We start from the raw sequence: 14,120 nt of genomic DNA, 5'->3' as shown, positions 1-14,120 counted from the left end.
ACACATCACGGAAACATACATCTTCGGCTCCAAGAGGTACGAAAGAGCATGCCTCGTATGAGTCACGCTCAGCCCGGATCAAGAACACCACCCCAACCTCCTCGTCCAAGTCCCAACCGGTGCAAAACTGACTGTCCGAGACTACGACAGCAAGGGGGATCGGACTAACAAACACATCTCCCCACAGCCCTCTGCATCATGATCTGTTGGCCACAGCACAGATCAAGGTTTTGAACAAACAGGCACAACCAATCCGAGCCCGAGCCTTACTCGACACTGGGACGAGCATGAACTTCATGACCGACAAGCTCGCGAATTCCCTCGGTATAAAACAAAGGAGATGTGCGATCCAGATCGGAGCCCTCGATAATTTGAGCACCACGGCAAAACGATACACCACGGCCACAATCACGTCGACGGACGGCAAGTATAACAAAACATTGAGATTTCTTGTTATCCCGGCCATGTCGACTTTCATACCAAGCGAGCCCATCGACCCCTCGGGTCTGGGATTACCCAGAAATATTCAATTAGCCGATCCACAATTCCATTGCCCAGCCCCGATCGATGTCTTACTTAGTACCGGATCAACATTTGCGTCGCTGTGCATCGGGCATGTCAATCTGGCGCAACCAGGCGAACCTGAACTACGTCTACAAAAAACACGGTTCGGCTGGGTAATCGGGGGGAGTCCAACGTCCCAAGCCGCGATAAATACGTTCCACGCAACCACAACGGCTCTGCAAGAGGACCTCGCACGGTTTTGCGAGATCGACGAGGGACCGGCCACTACTCATCTTTCGGAATCTGAACGACTATGTGAAGAACATTTCCGAAACCATGTCCGAAGAACCAAGGAAGGCAGATACATCGTTGCATTACCATTCAACGAAAAGCTTTCCTCACTAGGGTCATCGAAGGCCGCTGCAATGAGCAGGCTCGCCTCTCTTCATCGTCGATTCCAATGCGACAAACAATATGAAACCGCGTATAGTGCTGTGATCCAAGAATATTTAGACTTGGGTCACATGACGAAGATCAACACGGATCACGCCACCGACCACGGATATTATTTACCACATCACGGCGTGATCAAGGAATCGAGCGACACCACCAAGCTCCGGGTTGTGTTCGACGGCTCAGCATCAAGTACCACGGGAGTGTCTCTAAACGACGCCCTTCATACGGACCCGAAATTACAAGAAGACCTGAGAAACATCCTATTGAGATTCCGGTCATTTCAATATATCCTTACCGGCGACATCGAGAAAATGTACCGTCAATTCATCCTACGTCCAGAAGATCGTCCTTATCAAAAGATTCTGTGGCGTGCCGACAACGGAGAGATCGAAACATACCGAATCAACACCGTAACGTTCGGTCTATCCACAGCCCCGTATCTGGCCATCCGATGTCTCAAACAGTTGGCAGAAGACGAGGGACCTTGATTTCCGAGAGCAGCGCAGATCCTGCGGCGAGACTTCTATGTCGACGATGCGTTGACCGGAGCCGATACGAAGGACGAAGCCTTATCTGTCAGGAATGATCTCACGAAATTACTTAAGCTAGCCGGTCTAAATATCCGCAAATGGGCATCAAACGATCGGGATCTGCTACGAGGGCTACCTGAAGAAGACACCAACCAGAAATTACATCTCGGTGAGTCATCCACGTTAAAAACACTCGGCGTCTTTTGGGATTCAGCCGACGATGCCATACTCTATTCGGTCAAGACGATCAGTGACACTTCCCGAGTCACAAAGCGATCAATCAGTTCAGTCATCGCACAAATCTATGATCCACTAGGATTGCTCGCGCCGGTAATCGTTCGAGCAAAAATGATTTTGCAACAAGTCTGGACATTGAAGGTAGATCGGGACGAATCCCTTCCGTCAGACGTACACACAGAATGGATCAAATACCACACCCAATTGCCGTTGTTAAATGTGGTAAGGTTCCCTCGGAAGACCATCATTGAATCCGCAACGAAAATTGAGCTACGTGGATTCTGTGACGCTAGCGAAAGGGCCTATGGGGCGTGCGTCTACGTGCGGACGACGGACCGAAAGAACAATATTTGGACTCGACTCCTCACGGCGCGGTCGAAGGTAGCGCCGCTCAAATCGCTCTCCATACCACGTCTCGAATTAAGCGGGGCACTTATTTTGACGTTCTTGATTTCGTCAATACGACAGGCCCTGGCGACCAAGATATCGCGGATAGTATACTGGACTGACTCCACCATCGTGCTCCATTGGATCAGGTCTTCGCCGCACACCTTGAAAACATTTGTGGCGAATCGAGTCGCTGAGATACAGACCAAGACCAATACCTCCGACTGGCGTCATGTGCCTACCGACGATAATCCAGCGGATCTCATCTCCCGAGGCCAGACGCCCAAGGAATTCCTATGTCCGACCATTTGGAAAAACGGGCCAAGGTGGTTCCTGCAAAGCGAAAACTATTGGCCGGTCTGGAGCCCGACATCGGTAGTCGACCTCCCGGAGCAAAAGAAGACGATCTGTCTGAGGACGAATATTAGCGACAACACACTCCTCCTTCGTTACTCGTCTTGGCCAAGACTAATAAGAATCGTCGCCCGGTGTCTTCGATGGAGACATAAGCAACACCTATCTGCCCATCTCACCACAGACGAACTGACTGCAGCGCACAACAGACTAATAAAAATATTACAATCCAGTCATTTCGCGCCTGAAATTCGGATCCTCCAGAAAAATCGAAGCGAGGATGTTGGAGGGAAACTACAGCCATTAAACCCCTTCCTCGACGAAGATGGGCTACTCCGGGTAAGAGGACGACTAACCAACTCCCCCATACCCTTCAGCCAAAAACACCCGATCATCCTACCGAAATCCCCGGTGACAGAGCTAATTATAGAGCAAGAGCACCGGAACAATCATCACACAGGGACACAAGCTACACTATACGCGGTGAGACTGCGCTATTGGCCGATCGACGGTCGTAGCCAGGTATGGCGCACTCTCAGAAGGTGCGTCCGATGCTGCAGAGCCAACCCTCCACCAGTGGAATATTTGATGGGTGATTTGCCAGAGGCGCGTATTACCGAATCGCGGCCGTTCACGAACGTCGGAATCGACTACTGCGGCCCATTCTACATCAAGGAGAGGAGGGACCGCAACCGACGTAAAATCAAGACGTACGCCGCCATATTCGTTTGTCTGGCGACAAAGGCGGTCCACGTAGAGTTAGTCAGCGACCTAACCACCGACGCCTTCTTGGCCGCGCTACGCCGTTTCATCTCGCGGCGAGGATACTGCGCAACGATCCTCACCGACAACGGCACCAATTTCGTCGGGGCTAATCGGGAGCTGCAAGAACTCCGGACCCTATTGCAGTCCGACGACCACCAGGATAGGGTACAGAATTTTCTCGCCGACCGACAAATACAATGGCGTTTTAATCCTCCGAACTCACCACATTTTGGCGGCTTATGGGAAGCCGCGGTTAAAGCGTTCAAACGCCATCTCATCCGCGTGGTCAGCACGGAGCTCCTGACCTTTGAGCACCTCAACACCCTTGTGATCGAAAATGAAGCCATTCTCAATTCACGCCCACTGACTCCCATCTCATCCGATCCGAAAGATCCTCCTGTCCTCACTCCCGGACATTTTCTGATCGGTGACACACTAACCAGTTTACGGGAGCGTGATTTCAGGACAGTTCCATCAGGCCGGCTATCCAGTTGGCAGCGCATTCACCAGATTAAGCAGCACTTCTGGAGCAGATGGTATCGAGAATACCTAAATGAGCTAACCCGCCGCAACAAATGGGACAAGGGCAAACATAACATTCGTGAAGGCACCGTAGTAATCCTCAGGGAGGATAACGTACCCTCTATGCAGTGGCCGTTGGGCCGCGTAATCAAGGTCCATCCAGGAGCCGACGGAATCATCCGGACCGCTACCGTGCAGACGGCAACAAGCATCCTGGACCGCGGTGTCAAAAGACTGGTCCCCTTACCCATCCACCCAGATCCAGACGAGGCCGAACGTCCACACGGAGCGGAGGAGGTCACCAACGACACACCTGACTCCACAGCCAGAATTTGATCGGTGCCCTCTCAACGGGGGGAGGATGTTACGCCGCCTAAAACATCTGCACGCCAGCCCGGGCGACCGGACAACAACCGACCTGCGTAACGTCACTTCGACCCTCAATAAACCTAAGGACCCACCATAACTTTCACTTCCCTGTATTGTTTCGCCATGTGTCTTCAATCCGTTTGTCTTGAAGAATTTCTAAAGCTTAAAAATATTCTCGAGACACAGTCGGTTTTTAGAGAGGTCCTTGGGTTTATTAGTTGCACTTAAAACACGTAGAAAGCGGGTATGCACCCATTAGGCATTTATTAGCCCTGTAATAAAACAAGCTAGGTTTTTCTCACGTTCACAGTCATCTATCCACCACGATGGTAGAAGACTCCCTACTCATCCCTTCGAGCAGTAGTGCAGGTCATGACCAATCGACACCGCGGTTCGTTACCCTCACTTTTCCTAACGAAAGTGGGAACAACCAATCCGCGTTCTTTAGGCACAGGGGCGCACCCACACCGAACTTTTCTTCCGTATTAGAAAAAGAGCGACAGACAGTCTAAAAACTAACGCCTAACGCGGCAGTTTACACATAGCGCGAGAGTCGCATACTTCACGCAAATCTTTTGACGGTTCTCGGTGTTGTCGAACATACATCTTCTCTCCTAAATATATTATAGTGGTAAGTCCATTAATACATTCCTTTCCATTATAAGAGCCCTGCTCTAGCGTACATATCTATCGCATCTTCGTGCGACAAGTTGTTAAATATTTATTTCTCTACGTCAGTGTAATCTAAGTGTTGGAAATATATAATTTATAATTCTGTGAATCACAGTGTTATACAAACTCAATCACCCCAATTATCTCAACGGAAATCAGGGGATCGATCAATTCGTGGTGTCGATTGTTATAATCGTAGCTACCGTAATAAATCGTAATAGATTTACGACCCCCGTTGACGTCTCTCCGCGCGATTACGTCTCCCCGCAATTGGTCGAAATTTACATGAGGAACGTATTATAAAATTGAATCCCTAATTATAGCATGTAGATAGTATTTTGAGTGTGGACGGAGGACAAAATTATGCACATTCCTTTTTCAATTCCAAGGAAAAACATCATCGATGAGTCAGTTGTCAAAACACGATGGAAATTGCTCGTTGTTAATTGAGCAAGTTTGATATAATTACACAAGCTAAAGATTTAACTTGAAATTTGTTTGAAGAAATTTATTTTTGCTTATACCTGATGTCAAGCGCGGTATTAAGTATCATGCTTTTATAACTATTGTTTTAAATATTTTTGTGTTGAAGTATTGTCGTTTGGGTGTCTGTTTTGTACTGGAGGAGTACCCGAAATAATTATACTCGTCGTGTACAGCTAAACAGCTACAGGCAGTTGTTTGTATTCCTGGAACGCGTTGGATTCGTTTTCGTATGGTACGTTGATTGGAATGACTCAGAGGTGGGTTACTGGGGGTGTGAGTAATTATGTTTCAGCCAGGATTGGATAGAGAACGCGTTTAATCGACGTTTAAAGATCCGCTTAAGATACACATGCTCTGGTAGTTTCTAATTGGATCGTTATAGATGTCGTATCCTTTCTGCTAAATACGTTTTTGGGAGACATTAAGATGAAAAAGGTCATATTTTTTGTTAGGGAAGTGATACATTTACACTGTACATGAGAGTGTGTGTGTAAGGGTTAGAGTGCGTCAAGGACTCAGTGGAGACAAAAGACTGTTGCCAGATGTTAGAAGAATCTAGGCTAGTCGGTTGGCAACCAGCGTGCGTGCAAGACGTCCTTAGAGAGGAATATAGGTATATAACTATTATATGGAAATATAGTAAATAATTTGTATTCCCAAATCCTCGAATTTCCTTAACATGGTAGCAGAGCGTGGTTACTAGTTTTGCAAGATATTTAGTGCGTGGTTACGATCTTGCGAGTGAGTTTTCAGTAAAGAAAAAAAACTTTCAGAAAAAAAATATACTTCGAGCACGTAGTAACGCTTGAGTAAGAAAAGAAAAAAAAAGGAATCAATTAAAATGGAGAGATCGGAAATCATGATACCTATATTCGATGGTGAGGATTATGGAATGTGGAAGCAAAGAATCACGATGTTTCTCAAATATAAGGAATGCGAGGTTGTTACAACTAGAGTGAAGAACGAAAGAGACGATGAAGACTGGGACAAAAAGGATTTGAAGGCGATTAATATAATTTATAGTGCAATATCGAACAGACAATTGGAGTATGTTAGGGAAGGAAAAACGGCGTATGATATAATAAAAAGGTTCGATGAAATGTACTTGAAAGAGTCGACGGCACTGCAGATCGTATGCAGAAGGAGATTGGAAAACATAAGACTGGAGAACTACAGTGATTCAGCATCATTCTTTAACGATTTCGAAAAATTAATCAATGAATTAAAAAGTGCGGGCGCACAAGTAAGTGAGAGGGAAAAGCTGAATTACATGCTGAATACGTTACCCGAAGAATACAGCTACATAGCGGACATAATAGACGCATTGAAAGAAGAGGATCAAACGGTAGCGTATGTAAAAAATAAAATAGAGGTAGCAGAGAAGAAAAATAAATCCAATCGAGGAGAAAGGCAAACCAACGCCTTTTCTGCAAAAAAGGAAGGATGCTTCAGATGTGGAAGATTAGGACACTTTGCGAGAGAGTGTCAAAATGGCGTCCAAGCGGGAAGCAGTAACGGCTATTGGCATGGGCCAACACGTGGTCGAAACAGAGGAAGAGGGAACAAAGGCAGTACGAGCAGAGGACGTGGAAACTTTCATCGTCAATCAACAACCGGCACGGGCGAGCATGGAAACTCAAGAGCAGGCATATGCATAGCAACGGCGCACGCAGCAAACAGCAGTGAGACGAATGAGATAAGTAAGAACGAAATAGTGTGGCTATTAGATAGCGGTTGTACTGATCACATAATTAATAATATAAATTATTTCGATAAATCTATCGACCTAAAAGAACCGGTAAATATATATTTAGGCGATAATAGACCGATAAAAGCGACAAAAGTTGGGAATGTTATAAGTTATTTTGAAGCATTCGGAAAACAAAATGAAATAAATATGAGGAAAGTATTTTACGCGAAAGAAATGTCCGCAAATTTGATTAGTTTAGGTAAACTAACAGACAATAAGAATACGGTTATTTCCAAAGGAAATATTGCGAAAATAATAGATGAGGATCATAAACTTACAGCTGTAGCGTTCAAAGAAAATGGGACATATAGAATAAAAAGTATATTAGAAGGGAAGAAGCACTTAGTAAACAGCGCCGAACGTAGTGGTATGAGTAAAAAGGAAAGATGGCATAGGATGCTAGGACACGTAAATTTTAAATATTTAGAGATTTTGGGTAAAGAGCAGCTAGTGACTGGCATACCGAATGAATTTGAAAAGGAACTTTTGAAATGTAGGGTGTGTATAGAAAGCAAAATGCATAACTTACCTTTCAAAAATAATCGAACTAAGGCTAGGGAAATAATGGAAATTATTCATACGGACGTATGTGGTCCCTTTAAGACCACCGGATTCAATGGAGAAAAATATTTCATTTCATTTATCGATGATTATAGTAAAATAGCTAGGATCTATTGTATAAAATCAAAAGATGAGGTCTTTGATTCTTTCGTACAGTTCGTAAATGAAGCCGAAAATTTAACGGGCAAGAGGTTAAAAATATTAAGATGCGATAATGGTAAAGAATATTTAAATAATCGAATTTATAAATTTGCTAGGGATAAAGGTATAAGAATAAATAATTGCCCAACATACGTACATGAATTAAACGGGACAGCGGAAAGGTATAATAGAACAGTGATGGACATGGCGCGTTGCTTGTTAGCGGAAGCGAAAGTACATAAAAGGTACTGGCCGGAAATAGTTTGTACAGCGGCATACTTGAAAAATCGAATATTAGCGAATACTATAGAAAGAAAGACACCTTTTGAAATATTCTTCGGGAAAAACCAAATGTTAAAAATCTACATCTATATGGTAGTAAAGTTTTTGTAAGAAGGCTAGAACAAAAAAGAGTTTCCAAATGGGACAAGAAAGCAGATATGGGAATTCTATTAGGATATAGTGAAGTAGGATACAGAGTCTTATTAGGTGGGAAAATAACAATAGCTAGACATGTAGAGGTCATTGAGACAGACACTAAATGTATCGGTTTTGAGGAAAATTCATTAGAGGCAGATAGAAATGATAGCGAAGATAACTATTCATTGGATGGTATGGATAAGGAAGAGTTAGAAGGTAGGAAAGATGAAAATAATAGTAGTATTGAAAGCTCAAACACTCCTAGGAGATCTACACGTATTAAGAAAACTCCAGTAAGGTATCCAGAAAAGGAAAATATTTGCGAGATTCATGCAAATTATTGTAAAGTAGATATCCCTCGTACATTTGAGGAGGCGATTTGTTGCGAAAATAATTAAGTTTGGAAATAGGCTATGGATAAGGAAATAGAATGTCTCTATAAGAATAAAACTTGGAAATTGGTAGAAAGGGTAAAAGGCAAAGAAGTATTAGATGTAAAATGGGTTTACACGAAAAAATCAGAGGACAGGTATAAGGCTAGATTAGTGGTAAGGAGATTTCAACAAAGAAACGTAGCCGATGACATATATTCTCCAGTGGCGAGTAATCAGACCTTTAAGATATTGCTATCATATTGTTGTCAAAATGGATTAATAATTGAGCAAATGGATGTAGAAACTGCCTTTTTAAATGGTGAAGTAACCTCGGAGGTATATGTAAATCAACCAAAGGGATATGCGGACGGAACGAATAGAGTTTGTAAATTATCGAAAGCGCTTTATGGGTTAAAAGAAAGTCCGAGGGACTGGTATGAGTGTTTTGATAAGTATGTGACGAGATTAGGTTTTAAAAAGAACAATATAGAGCTGTGCCTATATACTTATGGAGAGGGAGAAAATGTTGTTTATTTGTTAATATACGTAGACGATTTGTTGATTTGTGGTAAAAACAAAGGGAAGATACAAAGTGTAAAAAAAATTATTAACTGATAAATTTGAAATGAAAGATTTAGGTGAAGTAAAAGAATATCTTGGAATTAATGTAGAGTATGATTATTTAAAAAATGAAATGAGATTAAGCCAAAAGAAATACATAGAATCATTAGCAAACAAATATAAATTACATAATAGCAAATTGTACTGTACACCTATGGAGACCAACTTAAAAATTGAAAAAGGTGAGATAAATGGAGAGGACATTGGATACAAGAATTTAATTGGCGCATTGCTGTATATTAGTGTAAATACCAGACCCGATATAAGTTATAGTGTGAATTACCTGAGTAGATTTCAAGATTGTTGTAACGAGACACATTTTAAATATGCCTTGCGAATATTGAAATATTTGTACCGGACTAGAGATTTAGGGCTACATTATAAAAGAAATGAAAAGTGCGAAACGATAGATTGTTATGTGGACGCTGATTGGGCAGGAGATTATATAGATAGGAAATCGACTTGTGGGTATGTAATTAGATTGTATGGAAATGTAATTGGATGGAAGTCTAAAAAACAAAGGTGTGTGACAAAAGCCTCGACGTATGCAGAGTATGTTACACTATCGGAAGCGGTGAGCGAAGTAATGACTATCAGAGAACTAATTAAAATCTTCGATGTAAATGTAGACGATAACCCTGTAAAAATCTATGAGCATAACACTGGAGTAATGAGTATAGCAAAATACGGAACTTTTACAAAAAATTCTAAACACATTGAAGTTCATTACCACTACGTTCACGAGTACGTAAAGGAAAATAAGATAAACATAATAAAAGTAAGTACAGAAGAAAACACTGCGGATATTTTTACGAAGGCACTGTGTAGAGAGAAATTTGAAAGGTTTAGGTCATGGATGAATGTAAAATAAGAGAAATGTAAAGAAAGCGATAGATGTTAAATATTTTGTTAATTCGACAAGTATGTAAATAAAATTAAGTGTACAGTATAAATGTAAGGAGGCGTGTTAGGGAAGTGATACATTTACACTGTACATGAGAGTGTGTGCGTAAGGGTTAGAGGGCGTCAAGGACTCAGTGGAGACAAAAGACTGTTGCCAGATGTTAGAAGAATCTAGGCTAGTCGGTTGGCAACCAGCGTGCGTGCAAGACGTCCTTAGAGAGGAATATAGGTGTATAACTGTTATATGGAAATATAGTAAATAATTTGTATTCCCAAATCCTCGAATTTCCTTAACATTTTTATCTCGTAATGTAATGTAAATTTCGATGATTTGGCTGCATTGGTTGATTTTATGTATCAGGGTGAAGTAAATGTGGTTCGGGAACAATTGGCTAGTTTTTTAACAACTGCTGAACTGCTTGCTGTTCAGGGCCTTGCCGATGGTATAGGAAAAGATAATGATAGTTTAGTAGAGGTATGTTTTTCAAAATTGTTAAATATGATTAGATATTTTCTGCTTAAATTAAAATAATACACTTGTATCACGTCAAACTGTGTTTCGGGATGACATTTTTATATCAACGTTATTGTTTTTGTATTCGTAATGACGCAATTTTATTTGATACTAGTGCTTCAAAAAAATAATTAAAAGTCAATAGATCTTGTTCATATATTTGATTTGAATGTAATTTAATATATTATTTTTACAAGATTTATGTTCCATATACATATACATTTATTTAGTTACTATTCTCTGCTTATTTCATACGAATTTCATAGTCTACAGCCTACTTTATCTATTATGTGTGTAACTTAAAATCATTGGAATAATTATTTTTGCATCAACATTAATGTACGTGCCAAATAATACGTGCAGTACACCTTCATACGCTATTGATTATTTCCTGTAAATCAAGAATTTTAATATAATGTACAAAATATATAAAATTTAGCACTAAAATTGTCGCACATATATTTAAAAATTAATTGGAGTGAAGTATTTTTCAAAAATTCTTAGAATGTAAGGCCAACGTAAGATTTTACACGGAACTAGTTTCCATTTTCGCGCGTAAGACTACGTCATAAAGACAGGGGAGGGGGTATAGAAAGCGGACTTCAGACGCGCAGCGTAGACTTCCCTTAGTCATCTTACGACTGTGCTGTGAGGAGGGTGTTTTGCTCGGTGGTTTCAAATCCTTTGTGTGCAGTTGTGTGAATCTCTTCTGTTTTGTTCTACAACAAACACGAGCCGGATACAGGTTGGTATACATTTTACTTACTCAATAATTGGGTGAAATAGTTGAGAAAGCATGGCGAGGACAAAGAAGGGACTTTCAAAAACAAACGCCAACAAGCCAGAAACAGAACGGTTACTAACATGGACTGACGAAGTTCGCCGCAAAAGATCAAAGTGTCGCCGAAAGCGCAGACGCTATTTACGGATTGAAGCAATGCTGACGTCCGCTCTTTCCAAAGCTAAAAATGATTTACGCATCCGGCGATTATCAGCAGCTTCAAAATGGCAGAAATTTAAAAAACAATGCTTGAAGAAGAAGGTAAATTATACAAATTATGAACTCTACAATGGTGAGGACACGGTAAATCCGGGATCGTCTCAACAGAATCCCCGGGAGGAGCCATGGTGTCCTGAAGTGGGCAGTTTAGACGATGTCGTGTCTAAGTTGGCAGAAATAAAAGTAACGTTACAACGCTGAAGTACAACATTTAAGAGTGCCTACGTGACTAGAGGCACGTAGTTGGTAGTTCTTACATAGGTATGAGGGAAGCAATAGACAACGTTAGAAGAACGACGGTTTCGCTACGTAAGGCGAGTCGAAAAGTGTGCGTGTTGCGAGAATCAGAGCTAATTGAGTCGTCGAAGAGTAGAGTAGTTAGAGGTATCGAATCGTCGAAGAGTAGAGTTGTGAGAATTGATAGAGTTGTTAGAGAGAGAGAGTGTCTGTGTGTTAGATTCGTTGTGACGAGAGTGGTCAAATAACTGTAAAGTTATTTGATATAGATACGAGTATTGCATTTAGTTTCCGTTAAATAAATATCGTTTCCTGTCCAATTTATATATGTATATTCAATTTAATATTAATAAGTTGCAAGTAATCGGGAAAAAATTTCTATCCTTATTTTCCGATATTACATTATTTTCACAGATTTCAATTCATTTATCCATTGATTGATATTAGGACAAATGAGGAACTTCGCATCTTATTACATTAACAAATAAAATGTATTGTTCTTGATAAATGGTATGCAGAATAGTATTGGAAATAAAAGACTGGTTTATATTACAGTTCAAGTGACTGATAGTAGGAAAGCAGTGATGGAAAGTGAGGCAACGTATTATAAAATTGAATCCCCAATTATAGCATGTAGATAGTATTTTGAGTGTGGACGGAGGACAAAATTATGCACATTCCTTTTTCAATTCCAAGGAAAAACATCATCGATGAGTCAGTTGTCAAAACACGATGGAAATTGCTCGTTGTTAATTGAGCAAGTTTGATATAATTACACAAGCTAAAGATTTAACTTGAAATTTGTTTGAAGAAATTTATTTTTGCTTATACCTGATGTCAAGCGCGGTATTAAGTATCATGCTTTTATAACTATTGATTTAAATATTTTTGTGTTGAAATATTAACGTTTGGGTGTCTGTTTTGTACTGGAGGAGTACCCGAAATAATTATACTCGTCGTGTACAGCTAAACAGCTACCGGCAGTTGATTCTATTCCTGGAACGCGTAGGATTCGTGTTTACATGGTACGTTGATTGGAATGACTTAGAGGTGGGATACTGGGAGTAATTATGTTTCAGCCAGGATTGGATAGAGAACGCGTTTAATCGACGTTTAAAGATCCGCTTAAAATACACATGCTCTGGTAGTTTCTAATTGGATCGTTATAGATGTCGTATACTTTCTGCTAAATCCGTTTTTGGGAGACATTGAGATGAAAAAGGTCATATTTTTATCGCGTAATGTAATGTAAATTTCGATGATTTGGCTGCATTGGTTGATTTTATGTATCAGGGTGAAGTAAATGTGGTTCAGGAAAAATTGGCTAGTTTTTTAACAACTGCTGAACGGCTAGCTGTTCAGGGCCTTGCCGATGGTATAGGAAGAGATAATGATAGTTTAGTAGAGGAATGTTCTTCAAAATTGTTAAATATGATTAGATATTTTCTGCTTAAATTAAAATAATACACTTGTATCACGTTAAACTGTGTTTCGGAATGACATTTTTATATCAACGTTATTGTTCTTGTATTCGTAATGACGCAATTTTATTTGATACTAGTGCTTCAAAAAAATAATGAAAAGTAAATAGATCTGTTCACATATTTGATTTGAGTGCAATTTAATACATTATTTTTACAAGATTTATATTCCATATACATATACATTTATTTAGTTACTATTCTCTGCTCATTTCATACGAATTTCATAGTCTCCAGCCTACTTTATCTATTATGTGTGTAACTTAAAATCATTGGAATAATTATTTTTGCATCAACATTAAGGTACATGCCAAATAATACGTGCAGTACACCTTCATACGCTATTGATTATTTCCTGTAAATCAAGAATTTTAATATAATGTACAAAATATATAAAATTTAGCACTAAAACTGTCGCACATATATTTAAAAATTAATAGGATTGAAGTATTTTTCAAAAATTCTTGGAATGTAAGGCCAACTTAAGATTTTACACGGAACTAGTTTCCATATTCGCGCGTAAGACTACGTCATAAAGACAGGGGAGGGGGTATAGAAAGCGGACTTCAGACGCGCAGCGTAGACTTCCCTTAGTCATCTTACGACTGTGCTGTGAGGGGGGTGTTTCGCTCGATGGATTCAAATCCTTTGTGTGCAGTTGTGTGAATCTCTTCTGTTTTGTTCTACAACAAACACGAGCCGGATACAGGTTGGTATACTTTTTACTTACTCAATTATTAGGTGAAATAGTTGAGAAAGCATGGCGAGGACAAAGAAGGGACTTTCAAAAACTAACGCCAACAAGCCAGAAACAGAACGGTTACTAACTTGGATTG

The 14,120-nt window shown here is 40.5% G+C and overlaps 2 protein-coding genes across 2 annotated transcripts; both read left to right on the top strand.

Moving 5' to 3' along the window:
- The first annotated feature begins 287 nt into the window (after positions 1 to 287).
- LOC117213260 lies at positions 288 to 1,448 on the top strand. The gene has a single exon (XM_033458627.1). The coding sequence runs from the start codon at positions 288 to 290 to the stop codon at positions 1,446 to 1,448; it is 1,161 nt and encodes a 386-aa protein (XP_033314518.1).
- A 390-nt stretch (positions 1,449 to 1,838) lies between these two features.
- LOC117213259 lies at positions 1,839 to 4,091 on the top strand. Its single transcript, XM_033458626.1, has one exon. The coding sequence runs from the start codon at positions 1,839 to 1,841 to the stop codon at positions 4,089 to 4,091; it is 2,253 nt and encodes a 750-aa protein (XP_033314517.1).
- The last annotated feature ends 10,029 nt before the right edge of the window (positions 4,092 to 14,120 follow it).

The sequence above is a fragment of the Bombus bifarius genome, unplaced genomic scaffold (genome assembly GCF_011952205.1).
Source record: "Bombus bifarius isolate JDL3187 unplaced genomic scaffold, Bbif_JDL3187 scf7180000008580_frag, whole genome shotgun sequence".
Lineage (NCBI taxonomy): Eukaryota > Metazoa > Arthropoda > Insecta > Hymenoptera > Apidae > Bombus > Bombus bifarius.
Note: the sequence above shows the minus strand (reverse complement) of the source record. Positions and strands in the feature narration are given on the sequence as shown.

Bases quoted from the DNA above. Each gene is read 5' to 3' on its own strand.
- LOC117213260 (XM_033458627.1), top strand. From the start codon at position 288: ATGAACTTCATGACCGACAAGCTCGCGAATTCCCTCGGTATAAAACAA.
- LOC117213259 (XM_033458626.1), top strand. From the start codon at position 1,839: ATGATTTTGCAACAAGTCTGGACATTGAAGGTAGATCGGGACGAATCC.